Raw genomic sequence first — 23,923 nt, 5'->3', positions numbered from 1 at the left:
AACCCTCCAGTCTTCTTGGGCTCAGCTCTGCTACCTCTTCCCCTCAGCAGTGCAGGAGGCAGGGAATGGGGATTGTGATCTGTCAAGTTGTCTTTGCTGCTCCTTCCTCCTCAGGGAGAGGGGTCCTTGCAGCCCCTCCCTGCTCCAGCGTGGTGTCCCTCTCACGGCAGACATTCCTGCACCAACTTCTCCAATGTGAGCCCTTCCTGTGGGGCTGCAGTTCCCCATGAACCGCCCCAGTGCGGGTCCCTCCTGGGGCTGCCGCTCTCCCAGCGACGGGCTGCTCCAGCGTGGGCTTCCTTGGAGTATGGCCTGCTTCAGGCCCAGTCCCTGCTCCGGCCTGGGGTCCTCTGCGGGCTGCAGGCCAACATCTGGCCCATGGCTTATCTCCATGGGCCGAGTGTCCACATGGTTGTTTCTTCTCACATCCCCCTCCTCTTCTCTGCTCACAAGCAAAGAACTCGCCCAACATGTTTTTCCACTCTTAAACAGTTATTCACAGAGGTGCTGATTGGCCAGAAGTGGGTCCAAATTGGAGCCAGGGGAACTTGAAGCCTCTTACAGGACGCACCTCTGTAGCCCGCTACCCGCTACCAAAACCTCACCAGACACAAACCCACCACACAAGTGTAAGGTAGACTATAGCCTGCCGCTTGCCCCCCCCCCCCAATCACAGTTCTGTTGTAAATGCAACCTCAGAAAATAGTAAACAATATATTTGTGCTTCTATAATAAGATTTGGGTTAAAAAAGACCTAAACCTCATGGAAGGAGTTCATAGTAAGGTGTCCTCTTCAAAGGAGATGTAACAGAACTCAGGGTTTCTTCAAAACATTTATGAATGAAAGTGAATGTATTCAGACATCTGACTGCATAGTGCTTTTGTCAGAAGTGGTAATGTAGGAAGGGTTTGGGGTTTGTGTGTGTCTGACAATGTAAAGTGCTGCTGTTAAAGTAACAGTAGCCCAGTTCTGCAAATGGGAGACACTCAGGGTTAGAATTGTGCACCTGGCCAGGGGCTGCAGGAGCCATGTCCCAAGGGCAGGCAATACTGCGCACCTGGAAAACATGAGGGTCTCTGGTAACTGTCTAATGTGAAAAGTAATAGATGTCCTAAGATTTAGTTAATCTACAGGATGCTGTCCTTATTAAAAAATCGTTTTAGTTAAGGAAAAGAGCATATTGAACGTTGTCAGTTCAGTAGAAAGTTGTTGATCTTGATTTAAGTGAGTTTGCATCATTTAGTCATGGAAAATACTGCTGTTGGTTATCATAAACAGATCACATGGCAAGGTGAGCATAGCACTGAAATTCTGTTCTCAACAGAATGGAAAAACTTAGATTAAAAAAAGGACTTGATGAGATAAGGCAAAAATAGACTGATACACCACCGCCGTCTCTAAAGGACTGGATTCACATCTATAGTATTTTACAGAAATGTGGTCAAAAACCTGCACACTGCTTTGGAAAAAAAAAAAAAAAAAAAAAGCACTAGACCTACATCCTAGCCCAAGATGTAAGCTGGGGGCAAGAGGTAAGTCCTAGCCCAAGAAATCTAGAAATGAAATAGCAGAGGTGCAAAAATGCAAATACACAGTTATGGACACCTTCTTGAACTGTTAGTTCTCAGCCAAGGCAAATGCTAAAATTCATCCCAGTTGTGCTCAGTAGCTAAAAATATTAAAAAATATTGATACTAGTGGTGTACGACTAGATCTGTGACAATTAGTATATTAGGAAGATACTGAATCTCTTGGATTCCACATTGTCCCCTTTCTGCTAATGAAGGTGGAGCCAGGTTTTGCTGCTCATGCTGCTCACTTCGCTTTGCTTTAGGTCAGATCGTATTTTGCCACCTGTGGATTTGTTGTCATAGATGGTTTGCAATTCTGACTTTTATTTATGAAATTGTTTTTTTGTCCTTTACCCTTATTCTGACTTGTTGCTTCTGCTAGCAGCATATTACTCTCTCACTTCACTTGGGTAGCATGCTGCACTGTAAAAGTAGTATTAGGCAGTGTGTGTTTCGTGCTTTGATATACCTCTGGTAATGTAAGTCTGGTCTAGGAGAACTGTAGCGAGTATCAGAAAGCACAAGTAGATCTCTAACAAGGGAATACAGTTCAAAGTGCAACTCAGTTTTTATCAAAGCTGTAAGCCCTATTGAATTCATGGGAATTTGGACATGCCGATATCATTGATAAATACTGAAATGAAATAAGTCAACTGAATTTTAGTGTCTTTCAAGGGATTTTGTTGCTTTGTTTTTCTTTCGTATGTATTGAACTAGATCTAGACACAAGTAACTTACAGCTTGAAGAAAGTCTTAGTTTCCTGGAGCTAAGTGTCTGTGTGATGTAAAGAAACGAGAGATACTGGTGTGGTTTATATAAATTTCCTGGCTCACATGGCTGATGTGCATTGTTTTATTTGTGGTGGTTTTTTTTTGTTTGTTTTAAATTCAGGTATCCTTTCCTGCCCTGTGTGCAAACAGACCTGCTTTGCAAGGGATGTAGTTGAAAATTTCTTTCTCAAGGACTTTCCCAATTCAGCTATGGCAAAGGTAAGTGAAAACCACTAAGCTGGATGCCTTGTGAGGTGTTGAAATACTACCAGATGAACACTGTTTGAAAACAGAGCAAACTTTGCATTGAACAACAGACTCTTTTACAGGTTGCTTATGCAGCACTGTAATTACTTCATTCCTAGAGGTGGACATACTGCCTTCATAGATTTTTTTTACCTGTATTTGAAGAATAAGTCTGACTCCATATACTTAAAATAGAGTCAATTAAAAAATATTGATACTAGTGGTGTGGGACTAGATCTGTGACAATTAATATATTAGGAAGATACTGAATCTCTTGGATTCCTCATTGTCCCCTTTCTGCTCTCAACACAAAGTAAACAGAAGCAGACTATTGGCTGAATGGTTACACCAAGATTACCCATTAGATCCTGTGGGCAATTACCATTTTCTGATTGTCTGTTTTAATGACGAAAAGGGTCACGTCATATTTCAGTTTCCCATTGGGGAATGAATGCAAAGGGTAACTGGAAGGCATAAGATTGCTAAACTACCTTGGCCTTGTATTGGCGCTGTACATAGATGGATTTCACTTCTGTTAAATACACAGTTAACAGGCCAGACTATTCTCACAGTTTTGTGGTTGTTACTACTTTGGGTCACAAGGAGGGACAGTGAAAGGTGTGTATTTTTGCCCCCTCTGTTACAGAACAGTATTCTATTATTTGCGTAAATAGGATTGATTTCAGAATGTGGTAGTATTACCTGTACTTGGGAGTTAAAACAGGTGAAAACTTGTCAAAACTATTCTGTAACCTGCTGACTGCTTTATCCAAAGTGTGATCCAAAGCAAGGGAAGAGTAACAAAGAAACAGGGATACTGATGGGTACTGGACTTCACCTTCTGAACCAGTTCCTGGACCTCAGTCTGTCTCTTCTGCACTTTTGATTCCTAAGTAAACTGGATAGCCACATTGGATATTCAGTTTCAGGGTGTTTGGGTGGAGGGGAACACTTTTTCCATAACGTAGGACAGAAGATATATTTTTTCACTCTTCTGAACTCCTGTAGGAACAGCAGCAATTTGTAGGTCAGTTCTGTCCCATGCAGAAGGCTTGAAACCGCTTTAAATTGTGCAAGTGACTTGCCCAGCGGCATCGTTGCAAAAAAGCGTAGAGGGGATGTGCTTTTTCCCTGTCAGTCATTTCTGTGTTTTGTTTTCACCATTGTTAAGAAAAGAACATGTAACCTAATCCATGGAGTGTTCTGAGGAAATTAAAAAATCAGCGCAAGCAAAGTGTGTTGACATCTTCAGGTGTAAAGTGCTTGAAGAGTGCAACATAACTTTATCCGAAACGACAAGAGGTCTATTCACATGTACTCTTCAAAGAGACAAAAACACATAAGATATTGCTGAGTCTTTAGAATGCGGTTATTATACTGGGATTCCTTAATTACCATCACTCACATCATTTACCTTTCAATGAGAATTTGTATAGAAAGGAAATCAAATGAGAATATCTAATGTCTTCAAAAGCACTAGATTATTTTTTCAAACCCTCTTTAAAAGGAGTTTTTCTTTTCTGTAATCCCTTAGGAGTCCTAAGAGCAGTTCAGTAAAGCAGATTTCACGCTGGAGCATAGGAGTACCCTAGAGGGACTCGTGAACCTTCCTCATAGTTTTTGGCTTACTTCCTTTTTATTAACAGTCAAGTCATGGATCGGTGAAGCTTGCTTACTGTCTTTTAACCACCATCCACCCCAAAAACTAAAGCCATAGTTTCACCATCAGTGATACCAAAAGGAGAAGCACAGCTCATCCAACTGAGACACAGCTGAACTGCCATCATTTTCTTAATTTACCTACTACATTTAGTGGGAATCTGTCAAGGCTTGTAACAAAGTGTTTGGAAGCAAGATGTTTCTCAGTGTGTGAGATAGTGAAGCATAAATGATAGAATGTGCTATATACCAACAGCAGGAGTTTTGAAAATATGCAGTTCAGAATCTCTTGCCCAAAAGCCCATTTCCACATCATAAATAATTTAACTCTGGGAACACTCTGCAGCTTTAAAGTAATGTTAACACAGTACGGTGTCAACGTAAGTTCTTGTCAGACTGGCAGCTGAACAGTTACAGATAAACCTGTGATTAAGCAGTTTTTGTTATTGCAGAGAAGGCAGAGCATCCTTCAACTTTTGACCTGTTCCCTAAGCTGGCCCTTCATGTGTATGTTTTAAATTAGACACTTATTTTTATGTAACAAGCTTTGCTTCCCAGACTAAATACCTTCACATTTTGGTTATATAAGTTATATTAGGCTTTTTGGTTTAAATTATTACATGTACTTTTTGGAAAGCACTGGTGACAAGCAAATGGCTAAAATAGGAGAATGGCTTACACAAATACTTCCCTGCCAAGACAATCAAACACATTTAAAACTTTGCTTTGCTGTCTTATTGTCAAGAATTGCCCAGTCTCTGAAAAAGCTGGGGAATACTTAGAAACTCTTGAATGATGAGTGAAATTCCAGCCTCACTGAAGGGAAATGTAAAATTTAAAATCATTTCAACAGAACAAAAATTTGTCGTCTTGTGCTGAAGGGATTCAGAACTTGACTCACTTGCATCTAACAATTTAGGTGGACATAGATGTTCCACTTAATTTTAAAGCCATGACTTAAAACTAAGGCAGCAAAGAACTGTGATTATTCTTCCTTCAGGCTTTCTATTCCCTGAGACACTGTGAAGAGAAACTCTTCTATTGAATTGACCAGTGCTTGCATCAGGGCTTTCGTGCTGAGTGCATGCTGCTATATCCTTCTCTTCATGTTTCCCATCAGAATGGCTGGGATGCAATTGTAACTGAACTGCATTGAAGATAAGCTGATGTCCAGCAGAAAGGACACCATAGGAAGTAGTTTTGCCATCTATTATTAGTTGCTTGAGTAGTCCTGAGTAGTAGCAATATTCAGGAACTATGCATAAGCACAGTAGATATATTGTAACCTTGTAGAAGTGTTTGAGTTTGATAATCTGGTGGCAAAGCTTTTATGCTTTGGTGATGGTAAAATTACATCACTATGTTCACTCTACCCTTAGTGCCTATTTGTGGCTATAGTAAGTCACAACCAGTAGTGTCAGGAGTTTTCAAATGAGGTATTTTATGCCTAGTGCAAATCCTTTTTAAAAGAAGTGTCATTGTAGCTGACTATATGATTAGTTTATATATAGTTATATAATTTATGTATATAACATATATAGTTTATATATAGTTCTCTAAGTTATATATATATATATCTCTGAAATAACTCTTGAGTTCATTCAGGATACTGAAAATCAAATTACCCACTTCATTTACGTGCTGCTTTATTAATTTCATTTCATTTTATTTAGTGGCAGTTCCAGACAGCATGGCCTATATTACAAAGGGCATTTCCTAAATTGTTGAATCAATAGAGATTATAGTTAATCAAGGTTTCCAGCTCTTCTCATGTTCCTGTGTCTCATGTTTCCAGTTCACCACATGTTATACCAATATATAAATTGAGCTTGTTTCTGGTCAGCTCTTTAGAGAATAACAACTAAGTTTTTAATTAATAGTGTGTAAGTGTCCCCATATTGTTTTCTAAATTGCATGTTTTATGTATTTTTCTGACAGTTACACTGTATCAGAGTGGTTCACACAGTGCTAAAGCAACTAGAGTAAGCTCTAATTTTAAATAAAGCCATGTAGATTTAGAGTAGCTCTGCTGAAGTAGCTCTGATTTATGTTCATATACACGAAAGCAGAAGTGGATTCTAGCCTATGTTTTTTTTAGTTTGTTAATAAATAATTAGTAATGGACAGAAATTAATGAATGACACTTAAATGATGTGGTAAAATGCTTCTGCATAATGTGATTAGAAAGGAAATGGTAGTCAGATTAAAAACTTTTTGCTGGGCTATGTTTGACCCTTCAATACTTCTAATATTTGCTTGACAACCTAGACTATCTTTTCTGAGGTAGAAAATATCTATTTATATATCTATCTAAAGAAATACATGTGTGTATGTATAAAAGGTGTACACTCATTTGATGTCTCAAAGCCATTAGTAAGTAGTACAACACTGATAGAAAGGCATTACTAAGCACACCACTCATTTTCAAAAGCAACTTTTAATTTAACCCTCCTTAACTTAAATTCGGCAAGTCTTATTTCATAGTTTTATGGCTTTTTCAGTTCACAAGAAGCAAGTCATTATAATTATTTCTTCTGACTTCATGTGTAACACGGACCCTAGAATTTTGCTGAAATTTCTTGCATCATCTCATAATTATGCTCGATTGTGCTAAAGCACAGAAAGACAACCAATTTAAGAGCTTCAAATCTTAATTTTATTCTGTTCCCTTTTACAACAATAACTGGACTCTTAAAATCACTTGAATTGCATTAGTCTGAGGAAGAAAAATACTAAGGTTACCAATCTGAACCATAGTCTATTGAAGATAACGGTTTGTATGGCCAATTTGTTATCCTTGTACATAACTGCACTTTTTGTTCTTAGAGCTGCTCCACGTGTAAAGAGAAGAGACCTGCTCACAGTCTCTGTACGAGCTGCAATAAGTGGTTGTGCAGCTCGTGTACAGAGGAACACAGACATGGCAAGGAAACTGGAGACCGCTTCCTGTCTGTATCCCTGAAGGGCTGCACAGGTACTGAAGACGCACTTTGAAATTTTGTTTCTTCTCATATCAGTTATTCATCTGAAAAAGGAGCAGTTGCAGGCTCTATGTCTGTGACTCAGAAGGGTATGTACGTGTCAGTGAGAGATCATGTGATTTTTCTGTAACTTTGGGGCCATTGCCACGATCAGCATTCCACAGCATTTGAAAAATTTTCGATATTTGTGTTTCACAGAGACTTTTCCACATGCCTTTTCAGTCTGCAGAGTGATGGGCTAGGGTTTGGTAGGCTACAACTACAACAGGCCTTGCACTTCCAGTATTTCTGTCCTCTTTTGGGTAATTTCCTTCAGAAAACTACCATGAAGCAATTCCTGGCTCATGGACAAGGTGTGGGAGGGAGAGTGACAGACAGCAAAAGGCTGTGGCTACTATAGGATGTTCCTTTTCTAAGCCTGGGATGAAAAACATGGCTCCTGAGTGTGACTACTTGCCATTGGCAAGCACAAATGAAGCCTGCTGGCAAATGCATCCCATCCCTATACAATGATGATCCACAGAAAGGATTATCATCTCCTATTACTTTTATTTTTATATTTATTTTATTTACTCCTATTACTTTTATATTTACATTATTTTATTTTCTTATATGCCAGAAATCTGCTGAGGAGTATGCTAACCTAAACTTACATGAAGAATTTGTAACCTAAAATAAGAGTTTTGCAATTTTATACAGTGATTTATACTTACACTTTGCTCACATATGAAGTTACTTGTGCTAGAGAGTTTGTGCTGCATTATGATTCTTCTTCATAAGGAAGATGAAGGACAGAACAAGGAGTAGACGTAGGTGTAGCCCACTGATGATACGTTTTATATTGGGTTTTTTTGGCTTTAGGATTTTGCTTGTGGAAGCATATACATTATGCTTGCCATAGACAGAGCTCTTTTAAGTTCTGGGTGTTCACATCAAACAGAGTTTGAGGCACTTGAGACATGAAATGCCATTGCTGAATAGAGTGTAAACAAACAAACAAACAAAGTCTGTAAGAATGGTAATAATAAAAAAGTACAGATGGCATTTAAGTGTTTACTGGGTCTTTTCTAGAGAATAATATAAACTGAAGTCCCTCCCAGCCGCCCCCTCCCCTGCCCTTAGATGCTCTGATTGGATGGACAATGTGTTTTTCTTCTTGAGTTGACAGCAAGATAAGGACTGTGGTTTTGAGGCTCCAGCTGTTTATAATTTCATTTCACCTTGAGTGAGATTACCAGCTCATATTGTTGACAAATAATGGTAAGAAAATATACCTATGGCTTAGTTGCGGTTTTGTGTGTGCTGTGTAAATAAAAGGATGCAAACACATGAACTAAAATGCTTTCTCATCTTTTTAGTCCTAAATTCTTTGTGCTGAAAAAAAAATTAACAAGGAATTGTTAATGTATATATAGCCTAGTTAATCTAAAAAATTATTTGGGATGTATTCTGTGCTTTTTAAAGTATTATTATTTCTGTATATATTATTTATTCAGGACATAGATATCCTCTCAGGATATTTCAGAGAAAGCAAATACTAGGATATTCTAGAACTCAGGCTGATTTTAATTTTTTTTTCTTTTCTGGAAATAAAGCATCCTTTACTTTCAGATTCAGTAGCCACCTTCAGTTTGTGTATGGTGCTTCTAAACAACAGCCACCTTCTTTGTAGGCCCTTGGTAACTATTAAGAGACTCTCTATCCCATTGATCTTGCACCTTTAAACTGGTCTATCTTTTGCCATTTACTTTACAAGGGCTAGCCTTTGTTTTGTCATCTGAATACTGTAAGATTCACTGGGTCTGAAAAGAAGTAAAGTAGAAAAACCCCCACGAAACGACTTGAGTCCTGCTTATTCTGATTTGGTTTTATAAACATTTTCTTCTTTGAGTGGCAGAACTAAAGGAGCTTGGCTTCCCTGGGAAACCTTTCTTTCTGCTTCTTCCTTCATGATACCTGTGCTCTGTGTGACAGGTCTGATCGCCCCGTGTCACACAGAACCTGCAGCTCTCTGTCACAGTTCCCCATCCACTTGCCCTGCACATCCTCTTGCTTCCTTCCCAGGCCATCAACTGCCTGCTGGGTGGGACCCAGCTCACGCGGCTGAGCTGGCTGCCAGGCAGCACCCTTACCTTGGTGACTCCTGAGGTCATGTGTGCAAAATTCATGTGATTTTTGAGAACTTTACCCTTCATTCAAATTGGTATTTAGAAGTTAAGGGTGTGAGTAGTAGCAGGACTAGGCTGGGACAGAAAAGTGCCATATTGTATAAGAAGAAAACAATTTTAAAGTAGCCTTTTACTTTAAGGCTTTACTTTAAAAGAAAATATTTCTTTTTCTTACTGACTTATCCTGTGTGAGTCTATAGTAAAGGCCCACAAAATCAGTGCTGCTGTGAGGGCTTCTTGATGTTGGAAATGGCTCCATTCTTGTTTGGAAACAGCTTTATTTTATTCACCTTTGCAGTATTCAGTAACATCTGGTAGCTTGGGCGGGCATTCCTGCTAGCTAGATTTCACTGTTTTGAACATGCTTATTGAGAACTGGAATGGGAAATTACAGGAGTGTTGTGTGTCACAGTTGTTCAGCTAAAGCTGTTACTGAACTCCTACGTTGAAAGAGAGACCTTATTTTTTAAGCATAAAACCAGAGAAATAGCATACACTGGACATCACTTTGGTATTCCCCCCCGCCCCATTTCACACTAACATTTATGTGTTATATGGTTGCTCCAGTGTATTCTTGTTAGCTGAACCACTTGTAGAGGTACTATCAAAAGTTCCAGACTATTACTGCTGGTTATCAATATGATGAGATGTGTTTCACAGATGATTAAACTGCACTACTTGCAGTTTTTCGCAGACACTGATTTTTCCTGACAGTTTTTTTTTTGGGGTGGGGGGTATTTTTTTTTTTTAAAAGAGGCAACCCGAAAAAACCTCAAAACTCTGTGGATCTGTGACCATAGTATGTGAAAACATGAAGTTTCCTTCTGGAATGAATTTGCTGAGTACTGGAGAACAAGGTGCTGGAACATGGGCCAAAGCTTTATGACAGATTAAGCAGCAGTCTTGGAGGAATAATCTTTGAAGAGCAAACTTTTCACTGGAGGGCTCTGCATTAGCACTAGAAATAAGTGAACTTTGTTAAGTTCAAAGTTCCGCAGAGGTCTTGAACTACTTAAAGTCATAAAACCAGAACTTCTTTCTCCCTTAGTCCCAAGTTCCTTAAAAGGACATTCAGTATTAGTACAGATTCTTTCGTTGTTAAGTGGAAATCTGTGCTTTGCAACTGAGTAGAAACAATCGTTTTGAAAAAACTATGTTAGAAGTGAATAATCTGGTACTGACATACCAACTATTTATAGGCTAGTGAACACACAATAATTTTCTCTTTCTTATACTACCCTTTTCTTTCAGTATCTCAAGATTGAGTGTGAACTTAGGAAATCAAATTTTGAATTGTTGCGAATTACGCAAGTTGAGGGAGGACTCTGTTAGACAAGATGAGATTGCGTTTTCAAAGTTGATGTCGACTGGTAACAGGAACAGAGATTTAAAACTTCCTGTTAATTATTCAAGACATCCACCTGAGATAAAGAAAATATAGGCTGTAGAAAATGGTGACTCAAATTGTATTAAATCAGAATTTAGGGCAGCTGAACTTTCTCTGTTCTTCAGGTGATGTTCTTTTCAAGAAGCTAACGTTGACAGTTATGGCCAAGATGTCTACTCCGAGAAAAACAGGCTTGTGCCCTTGTTTAGCATCTGAGTTGTAAGAATTCAACTTATTTTAAAACTGAACAGTGTAGCTCTGAGCTGAGTGTAAAGTAGGTTGAGAATACCATGGCTCTGTGGCAGTTCTCACTGATATGTCAATTGAATCAGGGAATTACCAGTGGCAGAGGCTGTGGCTCTCTGCTGTAATTTGATAACATTGATTTTTTTTTTTTTTTATCCTTAGTTTGCATTTGGAATCTGCTTGTCACTTAAATCGGCCGCAGTACTAAAACCCACACTGATTTCTCGGGGGTGATTACAATCACCCAAAGGCTAAAGAACCCTTCAGAGAGGGAAAAATGGAGAAAGCATCGTCTAAGCTTCATTATACTTGGACCTTAAAGACCGCATCTCAATATAAATTGGAGTTTAATATGGACAATTTGACCCTGAGTTTCCAGAAAAACAGCTTGCATGCTCTGCAGGTGCTGAACACTTAGAGGGGCTTTGCCGACTCATGAAAATTGGTGTACTTATTATGGGCTTTTTATTTTTCTTTTGAGATATCTGACGCCATAGGGGAGGAAAAGATAATCTTCAACATGCACCTTGGTTATATATTGGTTATATACAGCCTGCTTGGTTACATGTTATTTGCATTGTCAGCTGCAGGTTTTAATGCAAAAGTGCATATTTGCAGTACAATCAGAAAAAACTTGCTATTGATGTGAGTTCAGTTTGTACACTGATATAAAAAAATACTGGAGTGGGCTAAAATCCCTCCGATCCAATTTCCTCTTTTAATAATGCATTTTAATTATCATTTTATTCAATAATAATATAAACCAATAAACCTACCTGAAGAATAATGCACGATACTGTAGTAAATAATTCATAACAATGTAAACTAAGTAATGCTGTTACATAAAACTTGTGGCCTAATCTGTCACAAATTATCTTCTTGCACATAATGTTAAGAAGGTGAGGGGAAAGCCATTTGAACTGGAGTAAGTAAATCGACCATCTCTGAAATAGAGTAGATAGCGACCTAAAAAGTAGGAAATTTGGCATATTTTCTTTAGAGCATGGCATGGATTTTCTCCTTATTTTCATTGTCTTTGGCAGCCATCAGACTTTCTTAGCCTTTCTACTTCTATATTGTGCGTTTTCCAATTCGAAAATAAAGTGACTGAACTGCTGCAGCTTGCTGTACTCTGTGTGTCTGTGTTACTGTGACAGTACCACTTCAGAGGCTTGATTCTATAAAGGGCTCCATTTTACTGCAGGATAAGAACATGGTCACTGCCACAAGTTGGGTTTTTTAAAACATTTAGATAAGCAAGATAGGTTTGCTGTGGGAAAATGGAAACATTTTTTTCGTTTTATGTGGGCAAATAGTGATATATAAATAATGTTTTTATTTAATTTAAGGTTTGTATCAATAACTGTTACCTAATGATGATTAGTTTGTTTAATTTCTTGTATTGTCTTTCTAGGAATACTTTGAGGATGCAGTAATGTACTTTTCTTGTTGTCATCGTATATGTCCCCATGTGCTAATAAAGTTGGTAGCTTTGTGGACAGAGGATTTGAACATTGACCTGCACAAATCTGTCACTGTACTTTAGCATTGCTTGTGCTTTTTGACCATTTTGAGAAAATAATGATTTTCACCAGAAATAATGATGGATGGTCCTTACACTCATTAATGAAACAAAGCTCAGGAATCTGCGTTTTTTGGGATCCCAGAAAAGAACTTCCCCCTCCCTGCCTTAACTATTGATGCAGGTGTTCTTGTGAATGTCTAACTTCAGCAGAACGGGTTTTGTTTTGCCATGTTTTTTTGGCATTCTTTCATTGACAGTGTTCCTTCTTTCTGAATCAATTCTACCGTATCCAGGAAAGAAGGTAAGAATAAGTTGAACAGGAGCAATGTTTCCACTTTACATATCCACTGTCCGTTCTTACTCTTCGTCACATTACTCTTTAGAAAATCCTTCTAAGAACAGGTTTTAGTGCCTAATATCAGTGTCTCCTGGCTGCTGAAGTTTATGTACTGCATTTACAACAAACACAAGTTTGAAAAACAGTTCCCCATGTGAGTTTTTAAGAACAAAGTTTTTCCTTGCTTCTGCTGTGATTTCAGGTTTATTTGCTTTTCCACATTTTACAACAGTTTTGTTGGCTGGTTTACTAGATCAGGGCATTCAAAGTCATGAGGCAGGTGCCCAAAATCATGAGAGATATTTAAAATTGATGAAAGTTTAGAGGACAGTCTGAATTTGGTTTGATGACTTGTTTCTGAACCCCTTTGATGTGCTCAGTTTGCAGGATGTTTAAGGGCAGAAAAAAGTATAAACAAACCCTGCTTCGTATAATCAGATGGTTTCAGGGTCTGGGTGTTTTAAAAATAACACCAAGACTTCCAATAAAATTATGAGATATTGGCAACTCTTCTCCTGAACTATAAGAGTAATCCTTGTCAATGTCACCATTGCTTTATATTCCTCAGCAACTGAAGATGAGGCAAGCGAATTTTTCTTATTTTGCCCAGTGCACACTCAAGAGCCACTCAAGCTGTTTTGTGAGACCTGTGATACCCTTACGTGCCACAGCTGCCTTCTGACAGAGCATAAGGAACACAGGTACCACACATTGATTACTTAATCATAATCCTGTACAAAAATGTAGTTAACTCAGATTTAAGACTGTTCATCTGCATTTGCTGTCACCTGAAATTACAGGCTAGTCCAAACTTAAAAGCCACAGCAAACTCAGTTCAGTTGTCTCATGCCCGAGCAGTGTAATGCATGGGTCACGGCCCTCACAGTCACTCACCGCTCCCAGCAGTGCGTACCTTCCCAGTCACATTGTCTGCCCAGATGCTGTGTACGCATGCATATAATTCCTTGTGATTGTGCTCAAAGGCACAAGCTGAACTCAATACTTAGTCTGGTTCAAATACTTCTGTTTGTTTTTATCAAAGAAATCATGACTATACAGGACCAGAGTTACCAACGCTTAAGCATGCTGCTTGCTTGTGGAAGTGCGTGAGCCATGAGAGGGGCCGTCTATACAGTGACACTTTTTTGTGAAATGAGCCTGTCTATATGAGGGGCAAGAAAGTTTAGCTGTAACAGAGAACATTTGTGGTAGGGAAGACACAGGGGACTGTGTTCAGACAGATATTAACACAGCTGGTCCCCTAAACTTATCAACTGAGAATTTCCCCTTCTTTTGCAGGTTCAGACGTCTTGATGAAGCTTTGCAAAATCAGAGAGTTATACTGGAAAATGTTGTAACTAAAGTAGAAGAGAAAAAAGGTGGGATTCAGGTTTCAGCTAAACAGATTGAAGACAGGTAATTGCTATGCATTTTGTTTTTAATGAAAGTGGATGATCAGTAAAAATATTTTCACTAGACGTAGGTTAACAGAAGTAAATGCAGATGTTATTTATTTTTATTCTTGGAGGGTAGGAAATAATAGGAAGATTAAAAATATCAAATTTGTGTTTAAGCGGTACTGACAAGTCATGGCATTGTAATTCGTGATTCCATAGTCCTTATAAGGCATGTGACATCTGACTTCAGAGTTAAGATTTCTTTGTATAGTCTGTTTCTAAACTAGAATTTGAAAAGGTTACAAATAAAGACTATTTTTGAAATAACTAATTTTTTCAAGAAACCTCAAAACAAGCTGCAAGTCAAGACTAGTATAAAACTGAAAATATTTAATTCTATGAACTGGATTTTGGCAACTGATTATGTATGACCTGCTTGAGCGGGTCCAGAGGAGCATCACAAAGATGCTCAGGGGACTGGAGCATCTCCCCTATGAGGATAGCCTGAGAGAGTCGGGGTTGTTCAGCCTGGAGAAGAGAAGGCTCCGGGGAGACCTTACAGCAGCCTTCCAGTGCTGAAAGGGAGCCTACAGGAAAGGTGGGGAGGGACTTTTTTACCACGGAGTGTAGCGATAGAACAAGGGGTAACGGTTTCAAAATAGAAGAGGGGAGATTTAGATTAGATATTAATTAGCTATTAGGAAGAAATTCTTTACTGTGAGGGTGGTGAGATACTTTTAAAGGTCCCTTCCAACCCAAACCATTCTATGAGTCTATGTTTGAAGAGAAGTGTGGGAGAACTTAATGGGAAATGGTACAACTTTTATTGGATTTCTCTGTCAATAGTTAGATCAGTTCTTGTAACAAATAACTACAAAGGTCTGAATAAATGACATACTAGCTGGCTCATCCAGGGATGTGTATCTCTTACCCATAGGTTGCTTGAAGTAAAACATTTATACAAAAAGGTAGAAAATCAAATAAAAATGGCCAAGATGGTTTTGATTAATGAAATCAATAAACGAACAAACACCCTTCTTGAACAACTTGAAGTAAGTAAGGCTAGTTTCTGTGATACCTTGGGAAATTAAACTAAATTAAATTTAATCCCAGTGCCAATGGAAAGAATATGTGAGAGTTATTGTCCCTTTGCTTATGTTTTCAAAATTTTTTTAATTTGTTTTTTTTCCTGCAGAATTTTATGTAGAATCAATGGTTGACAAAGGATGAAGTGGCAAAATGTTTGCTTATCATGGGTTAACTACATTTTCTAATGCAATTACAGAGAATATGTGTGCACCTTTTGAGTACTTACAAACCAAACCAGCTTCTGTTTTTAATGTTTAATTTGTAGAAGACCAGTAGCAGCACATTTAATATCCTGTGTTGAAAATGATCCTCTGGTCTACAATCTGTTACAGAGCCTGCAGTTTTGATTCTTCAGGTTTTGGATGTCCAGTTGAAGTATATATGATTTTACTTTGAAATGTGCTGAACACAAAAATTGCTATCAGATCTGGTCAGAATTTCCAGTTCTCAGTTATTCTTGAGTAATTTTAGTAGGTATTGGAAAGACAAGGCACTCAGCACTTGTTGGCTACCTTTGAACTTACATATTTGACTCAAATATGGCTACTCAGCTAAGTAGCTTTACAAAAAGAGGAACATGTATTCTCTTTTCAGTATTATTAAACATTAAGTAAATTCAGTGCTCATGTGTTTTGCCAACATTTCAGTGTTTGAGTTATCTATAACCATAACCTAACTTTGCATACACATAAAGTATATGCACAGTGCTCTGTTGAAGTGCGTGTAGGTAGGAGGCATCAAATGAAATCAGGAGGTGCCAGGTTCAAATTAAACAAGGGCAGATAGTTCTTCACATAAATGGTAGGTAAGTGTGGAACTCCTTGCTGTGAGATATTGTGTGTGAGCTCAATATTTATAGACAAACACACTGAGGGTGATAATGTAGCTTCTGGTTTTGTGGCCCCTAAATCATGAACTGCTGGAGACTGGAAGACCATTCTGAGGAAATGCTGCATGCTTCCCCTCTTTTTATATTCTTTTTCGAGTCTCTTCTGTTGTCTGTTCTAAGAGACAAGAAAGCGGTCCAGGTGAAAATTTAATCCAACTTCTACAGCTTTCTTGGGTTACATTATTCTGTTAAACCAAGGTCAGAGTGATGTAGGTTGTTTGCTCCTGGAGAAGTCTTTGTTCTTGCTGAATTCAGACATATCTGTTGAATAGGATTTGCTTGCTTTTTATGATTGGTGGGTTGAAGAGATTCTAAACAGTGTCCCTGCATATAATGCATAATGTAGTGGCAATGCTCATATACATTATGTGTGTCTGAAGAATGACAACTATCTTTTACTGATTCACATTATTAACAGAAAATCACCAGTGAAAGGAAACAGAAATTAGAGCAACAACTGCAAAGTATTGTGGTTTTAAGCAGACAGGTAGAACACGTGCAGAACTTCGTCAGCTGGGCGGTGTGCAGTAAAAACAGCATCCCATTTCTCTTCAGTAAAGAACTGGTGAGAGCAATACTATTTTCTCAGTAAAGTGAAATTGTGCAGTAAATATGAGAATTGTTTTAAGGATTTAATGTTTCTCAAATAAAACATTTTTCATGATCTTATAGCTGTGAATAAAATTATCATCCTTTGATTTGTTACCAGATTGTATTTCAGATCCAGCGCTTACTAGAAACAAACTGTAACACAGATGTAGGCCCTCCTCTGAAGATCAGATTTACTTGGGATCCCTCCTACTGGACTAAACAACTGTCCAATTTGGGTAAGAAAAATATATTGTTGTTTGTTAGGCAAGTTCCCAAAGCTGGGCAAGACAGTTATAGACAACACAGTACTTTCCCTAAAGTGGTCTCCTTTTATGTTTCGACTTGTGTCATGTTCTGAAGAACAGCAAGTGTGGCTGAACTTTCCCATTTTTCCCTCCAGTTCCAATATCAATTCACCTATTAAAAGACATCATTATATATAAATATTACCTTATAAACATTGCCTAGAAATACAGTCTATAAGTATCATCTTTGATGGTCTTACAAAATCACAATGTAAGAACACAACTACTAGTTTAGTGGAAACACTGTGTAGGACTAAACAAATGACTTTTAACTGAATTTACTTCACATGTGGTGTCACTGGCTATCACACAGCCTTGACTTTGCCCAATGTATTTGAAATTCAGTTCTGTCCCAGCAAGCAATAGCTCTGTACAACAGTGTGACTGGCAGTCCTGTAAGGAGTGCCCTGGGTGAAACGGAGTATCTGCAGTGGGCCTTGTGCTGTTTCCTCTGCCTTATCCAGGGACAGCTGGGCTCAGTCATGCTCACACTCCTCAGATCCTTTAGTATCTTAGTGGCCAAGGGACCTGAGCAGTGCTTGAGACACTTAAATTAATGGGCAGAAAGATGGCTTTAGGACATTGACTCTATCATAATTACAGTGTTATTTATATAATGAATGTGCATACTGTGACTGTTTCCCAGATGTAGTGGATTTTTACAGTAAATTCAGATCAGTGGGCTGATCAATGGTCTAAACGGTTGGTTCTTTTCCCATTTTAAGATATTTAAAACTTGATGGGGTAAAATACTATCAAAAGTATTACAGGGAATAATCTTCTTTTGACTAAAAGTATGGACAAGATCTGTTCATAGGTCATTTCTATTTCTAGCTTTTACGATTCTCCCCTACATAACATCAATCTCTTTTATTTTTGTCGCTTTCATCCTGGAAGCAGTCTTCTGTGCCTGTGCTTATGGATGAGAAGATATGCTCATACTTCAGTAAAAAATGAAAGTATAAGCCGTATCCATCCGTTAAAATAAAATAAGTTGAGGTCAGTTCTTCAAAACATTTGGTGGTAATTCAACCACGAGTTCCACTGACATAGGTGGCAGTTTGGTGTGATTTTAAATTACTGAAAAATCTTGAAAAATTTGTCTTGAAGGTATGTTGAAGGACTGTTTGCATAGGATATTTGAATATCTTTTATATTTGGAATGAAGATAAGGAAGTGGCCACCATTCAGAATTTTGTGTAAATTTGTCAAGATCATATGAGAGACTAAATTTGCTGTTTTTTCCAGGAGGTTTCACTATGGAAGGTGGACACATTCCTCACTCAGATGTGCTAACTTGTGGAAATGTGCAAGGATTACAGACCTCTCTGATTCATGGGCACTGTTCACCAGCATCACAGCTGGAGCATGTGAATAGCCAGCCACATCCGCTTCCACCTGCAGTTCAGTGTTCTACGCCTGTGTGTTGCTCACACTGCCTCAACATACCTCACCTGAACAAAGCTCAGCTTTCTTACCAAGACATAAACTGCCATCAAAATTTTCAACAACCTCCCGAACTGCGTCAGCAGCACTTTCCTCTGCAATGCAGCATGCAGCAACATGACAAAGAGCAAAGGAGTGTCCCCCAGTCTATGAAACTAACACAGTCTAGGCTGGGACAGCAGTCACAGTCAGGGCCTGAGAAAGGGTCTGGAAAGATGGGAAAGCACTTACCAGCCCAACAGCTGCAGCAGACTGCACCCCTGGGTTATGCTGTTGTATCGCATGAGGCTCAGGAACTTCACACAAGCCATCCACAGCCATTCCATGCACAGGCTTCTTTGCAGACATCAACTGTGCAAGTACAACTTGGTCATCTTCAGAAGATAAAATCTAACCACTTGCAGCAGCCAACACAGCAGCAGCAGCTGCCACCACCATCACCACCATCAGGTCAGAATGAGAGCACCCATAAACAAGTCATCCATCAGAGCCTGGACATAATGCACCACCAGTTTGAACTGGAGGAGATGAAAAAGGATCTGGAGCTCCTTCTGCAGGCCCAAGGACAGTCCAGCTTGCAGCTGAACCAAGCCAAGCCGCCTCAGCATGTTCAACAGACCATAGTTGGTCAAATCAACTACATAGTGAGGCAGCCAGCCCCAGTTCAGCAACAAATTCAAGATGAAGCACAAGTAAGTTCTCTAAAAGCTCTTTCCTGTTGAGTTTAGTCAGTGTGATCTCAGAAATGGGAGACACCTTTGAGATTTCATGTATTTGGTTGAACTTTCTCTTGTTGTCTTGTCTGTGTTTGTATTCAACAGAGGCTTCATGCCTCATGCGGATTGGGCCAAAATTTTGTGTAAACTGCTTCATAAACAACCTGGATCCCAAGGATCTGAATCTCTAAATAGATAAGGTGAGCAGCAGGTGGGAGGATAAAAGCATCATCATTCGTCCTTTGTGAATAGGTAGTGGAAGACTGCAGTAGTCTTACTCTCAGTTTTTAAAGTTTCGACTCATTTAAAACTGGAAAACTCGTTAAATTCATTAAAACTCATTTTTACTGGAAACTTTAAGCCCTGAATCCTTGAAAAAGATTCCCTTTTGATTCTGAATGGTTAGTGAAAAGAGAGTGAGGAACACCTTTTTTCAGTCTGAGAATTATTTCCCATTCTACAGCTCTTGCTCTGCTGCATCATGTCCTTTAAGATTTTCATCAGTATTCACACATGCTGTTCTGTTAGTTTTGTCAGCAGGGCTTATTGCTCCCCTTTTCCTCTGTTGGTAAGAATCCCACTTTTGAAAAAGGGACAGTGCTTGGTGGTGAGCATCCAAACCGCAAGGCAGATGAGATGCACAATAAAGTGGCTTTGAAACTCATTCAAAACAGTGGGGATTGCAGCAGAAAGGTGGCTGGGACTTCCTATTATGTAAATTTTGTGCAGTTCCCACCTTGAATAGCTCTCAAAGGGGTTTACCTGTAGGGGCAGACTGCAGGCTTTTGTACATTTCTGCAGCTTTATTGATCTTTTTGTTTAGTTCATTAATGTTTGAGAGAAATCTTTATTAATTTATGTCTTTATTTAGGGTTACTTTGAACATCTTTGTTGTTTTAGAGTCTTTCCAGTCTGATCATATTGTGTATGCTGTGAGTTGGTGTGAATTTGTTACCATTTTTCTTTCAGAGATTTTGAAAACACAAATTCTTAATTGCGATTTGTAGGTCTGTGAGAGTTCCGCTGAACTTGATGCCCAGAAGCCTGTAATTCCTCTTGACAAAAGTGGTAGTCTCTCTCTGTCACAGTCACTAAATGAAGAAGCCAGTGTCAGCAGTCACTCCCCTGAGAGCACATTGCAACAATCAGCTTTCCATCCAGTGAGAAAGGTATAAAGAACTTTTTTTTTAAAAAAAAATATTTTAAAGGGAAAACATGATTTCATAATATTGAATATAATATGGTATTGGAATTTGGAGTCAGGTTGAAAAAATTAAAATACAGCTAAAGTCGACAAAATGGCTTGTAGATCTTGGAAGACAGTCATAGCCTAACCTAGTGTGCATCTCCCAGTAAGATGCCTATACACTGTGCTGTAGCCAGGATCAGCAACTGTTCTATAAGCTCGTGACGTTTAGATCTGGCTGGCATGGTTGTTAAGCAGGAACTGGTAAATAAATAGGAGACTATTCCTTCACTGAGTAAATTCTATCCAGTCCCTGTCTAGGGATATAACTATCAGGTCTTGCTAACTATGCACAGTTTCTTTAAAACACCCCAACTAAAGCACTTCGTATTCTGGTTGCTCAAATCTGTACTTCTGTGCATGACTTGTGTACTATGTAGAAGTCTTTCATGGATATTTTTTCTTGGAATTTGTCGGTGGAATATTGTGGAAAAACTTGTCTTTCCTTACTAGTCCCCCCCCAGAAGTTATTTTGTCCTTCTTTAGTGTATAGCTTTGTTGACCCAACGTATTTATGATGCAATAACGATTCAGAGTGTTGTTAGGGATCCTTTTGGGAATTGTAGAGACACTGAAAGGTAGTGATTACTAAGGATCTGGAAGCTATGCAATTCAGATTTGGAAGCCACAAAGAAATCTGCAATTTCTAACTTAATGTTGTAGATGTGATAGAATTCCTGGATTAGGCTGATGGCATCACAGCATTCTGAGATGGTTTGGCTCTGAACTTTCACATGTGGAAGCAGAACTCCCTTAATGACAGAGCACAGGACTGAGGAAAGCTATGCAAATTTTCTAGGATAGGGCTACCTTTACTTTAGGATGTGACTGTAAAAACTGAAGATGTGTATTTGAGGCCTGAGCAAGACCATGAACCTGAGCACATACTTTTCTTGTGATGCAGACACACCCTCAAAGTTATTTGTTAAAACGAATGGCAATGCTAATGACCTGGCTTTCAGAGGCTTTTTCTACATGCATGTTGAAGAAGCTGTCCTTTGTTTTCTGGACCTGTAAAGGAAGGTTACTCCCAACAGCTTAAACAAGAAAAGTGAGAAAGAGGGAAGAAAATGGAAGCAGATATGCAAGAGAGACACTAGTGTAGTCTGATGGGAAAGGGGGAAGAAAAAAGGAAGAAGGGCTGATTCGTTGCTGTACAAATTGCGAAGTCAGCAAGAGGAGGATACTCCTAGGAAAAAAAAAGGAAATTTTTCTAATAGTGCTGAGAAGTGTATGCTCTTGTACAGAAGGCACAGCTGTATCTGTTTTTTCTACTACTTTCCTGGTACCTCTGCAAGAAATGAGGACATTCAACAGCTACAGTACCCCATCTTTGCTTGTATTTAACTCTTGTAATGAGCTGTTTGGGTTGGCTAATTAGAAGCGATGAAGAGAAACAGCACAGTGAGGAAACCCTTGAAATATATTCTTCATGAACGCTGTTTAAATATGGCTGACTGCTTTTGCTGACAATTAGACTAAATCCAGGCTTAAATGGAATATCAGATTTAAGAACAAAGACATGTGTCTATTTTTTCATCTCTATTTCACTTGGTAAATGTTTTCACACTCATCCGCAGACAAAAATTTCTCTATCAATGTTTGTCCATTTGCTTTCATATGGCCTGTATTCAGACATTTCATCTTTCTCAAGTTCTTGGAGGACATGGAAAAAGTGAATGTGGAGAAGTCTAAAATACTGCATTTGGAAAATATGGCAGAGAAAATGGCTAGAGAAACCTTTTGCTGCCTGGAGAAGAAGTGTATTCTGCCTTCTGGAGAATAATTGATATTGGACTTCTTGGCCTTGTGTTGCCGTTTTGCTGAACTCCGCCAGCCTTCGCTGTGTGCAGCATTCCCAGTGGAGTAGGTAATTCCCCAGCTGCTGGGATCCTTTCATTAAAGGGAAAGCAGTGTGAACTAGGATATGACAAAACTCAGAAGTAACTGTTTAGTGATATGTTTGCCAAGACCTGTTAAAAAAATAAAAGCTTCCGTTAGCCCAATGGTTTCCATTATTTTGGAGGGGGACAATGCTTGATTTCTCATGTAATTGAACAACTGTGCATTACTTTTGAAACATGTTTATGGTATGCATTTGATACTATTGGCTAATAACTAGATGAATTGTCTGCATACGGGATCATATTCATGTGTGAAGCAATATAGAGCAGATGCTATAAATAGTTTGGAATCACAACATTACTCATAAAGAGAGAAACCACAAGTATGTTATTCAGATCATCCCAGACAAGTCCTAGTGCAGCCATTACACCACAGTGAGCGCCTTTAAGTTCAAAGAATGCCTGTTCAGGTTATTCTGATGAGTACTGTTTTCTGTTCTTCACATTTAAAGCTAGTTAGTCATAAGCAGAATTAGAGAAGCAAGGACGAAACACTTCACGCACTTGTAAAATGTCCTCATGTGTTATGTTTCACCATGAATCAGGACAAAAATTAAACACAGCTTCACTGAGCAGACAGAATTTTGTCTTTCCAGTAGTATAAAGCTGGCGTCGATCAGAAACATGGGCATCAAGGCTACTGCTCTCTTAAAGTTCAGAGTAATTCCTGTCTGTGCCCACCTGCTCTGTATGCATGTCTATAGTATAGTCTCCAAAGAAGTAACTTGGGTTATGTGTGGGCTTGTTTTCATTTGTATCACAGTTTTTGAAACATTAATGGTGGTATTTTGTCAGCCTTGCTAATGGTGATATTTTGTCAGCCGTGCTGTCTTCCTGTATATTCCTGTAACTATTCTACTATTCTTTCTCTATGGATTGATTTTTTTTTTTTTGGTGCAGAATAAATGTTTCTATACTTAGACCAGTGATTGTTTGATATAAATACTGCACTTAGCAAACTTTGGGCTTGATTAGCGCCTTTTAACAATGCAACACTAGAAATGGAAGTTTCTTGTCTATGTGCAAAATGGATATAATTTTCTCTTCACACTCCCCTGTCAGTATACTTCACTCGTGTAGCCAGGACCTCTGTTTGGGGTGGTGGAGTTGTTCCATCTCCATGCCTGTAAAATACCCAACCTCTCCAGTAAGAATGCCAGCAAGACAGAGGACACATCTCATATATCTCAATAACTTTTGTGACGCCAGCACTTTTTGTTCTGGGGAATCATGCCAAGCTCTAGCAAACAAATTTTACACAAGCTATTGAATGGCTAAATTGCAATGTGAAGGAATGCGTACTCAATTAGATTAACAATTTTGTGGAAAAGGGTTACCAGCCTTCTCCAATGATATGGTGGTCCTATTACTTTTAAATAGTAAGATGTTGAGTGATTAATTTGTGCACAGGACTGGAGAGGTCATCTATTCTGGAGCAGAGGTGAGAA

The 23,923-nt window shown here is 38.8% G+C and overlaps 1 protein-coding gene across 1 annotated transcript in view; it reads left to right on the top strand.

Annotated features, from left to right (window-relative positions):
- Positions 1-2,538: 2,538 nt before the first annotated feature.
- The window catches only part of TRIM66 (tripartite motif containing 66), a 37,696-nt gene continuing 16,311 nt past the window's right edge, over positions 2,539-23,923 (top strand). Inside the window, exons 1-9 of the mRNA XM_009952625.2 lie at positions 2,539-2,562; positions 7,075-7,222; positions 13,461-13,593; positions 14,192-14,308; positions 15,227-15,341; positions 16,686-16,832; positions 16,977-17,094; positions 18,412-19,301; positions 20,333-20,494. Of these exons, the coding sequence (XP_009950927.2) occupies positions 2,554-2,562; positions 7,075-7,222; positions 13,461-13,593; positions 14,192-14,308; positions 15,227-15,341; positions 16,686-16,832; positions 16,977-17,094; positions 18,412-19,301; positions 20,333-20,494 (1,839 nt within the window). The 5' untranslated portion in view covers positions 2,539-2,553. The remainder of the gene's footprint in view (positions 2,563-7,074; positions 7,223-13,460; positions 13,594-14,191; positions 14,309-15,226; positions 15,342-16,685; positions 16,833-16,976; positions 17,095-18,411; positions 19,302-20,332; positions 20,495-23,923) is intronic.

Source organism: Leptosomus discolor, chromosome 12, assembly GCF_034619465.1.
Source record: "Leptosomus discolor isolate bLepDis1 chromosome 12, bLepDis1.hap2, whole genome shotgun sequence".
Classification (NCBI taxonomy): domain Eukaryota; kingdom Metazoa; phylum Chordata; class Aves; order Leptosomiformes; family Leptosomidae; genus Leptosomus; species Leptosomus discolor.
Note: the sequence above shows the minus strand (reverse complement) of the source record. Positions and strands in the feature narration are given on the sequence as shown.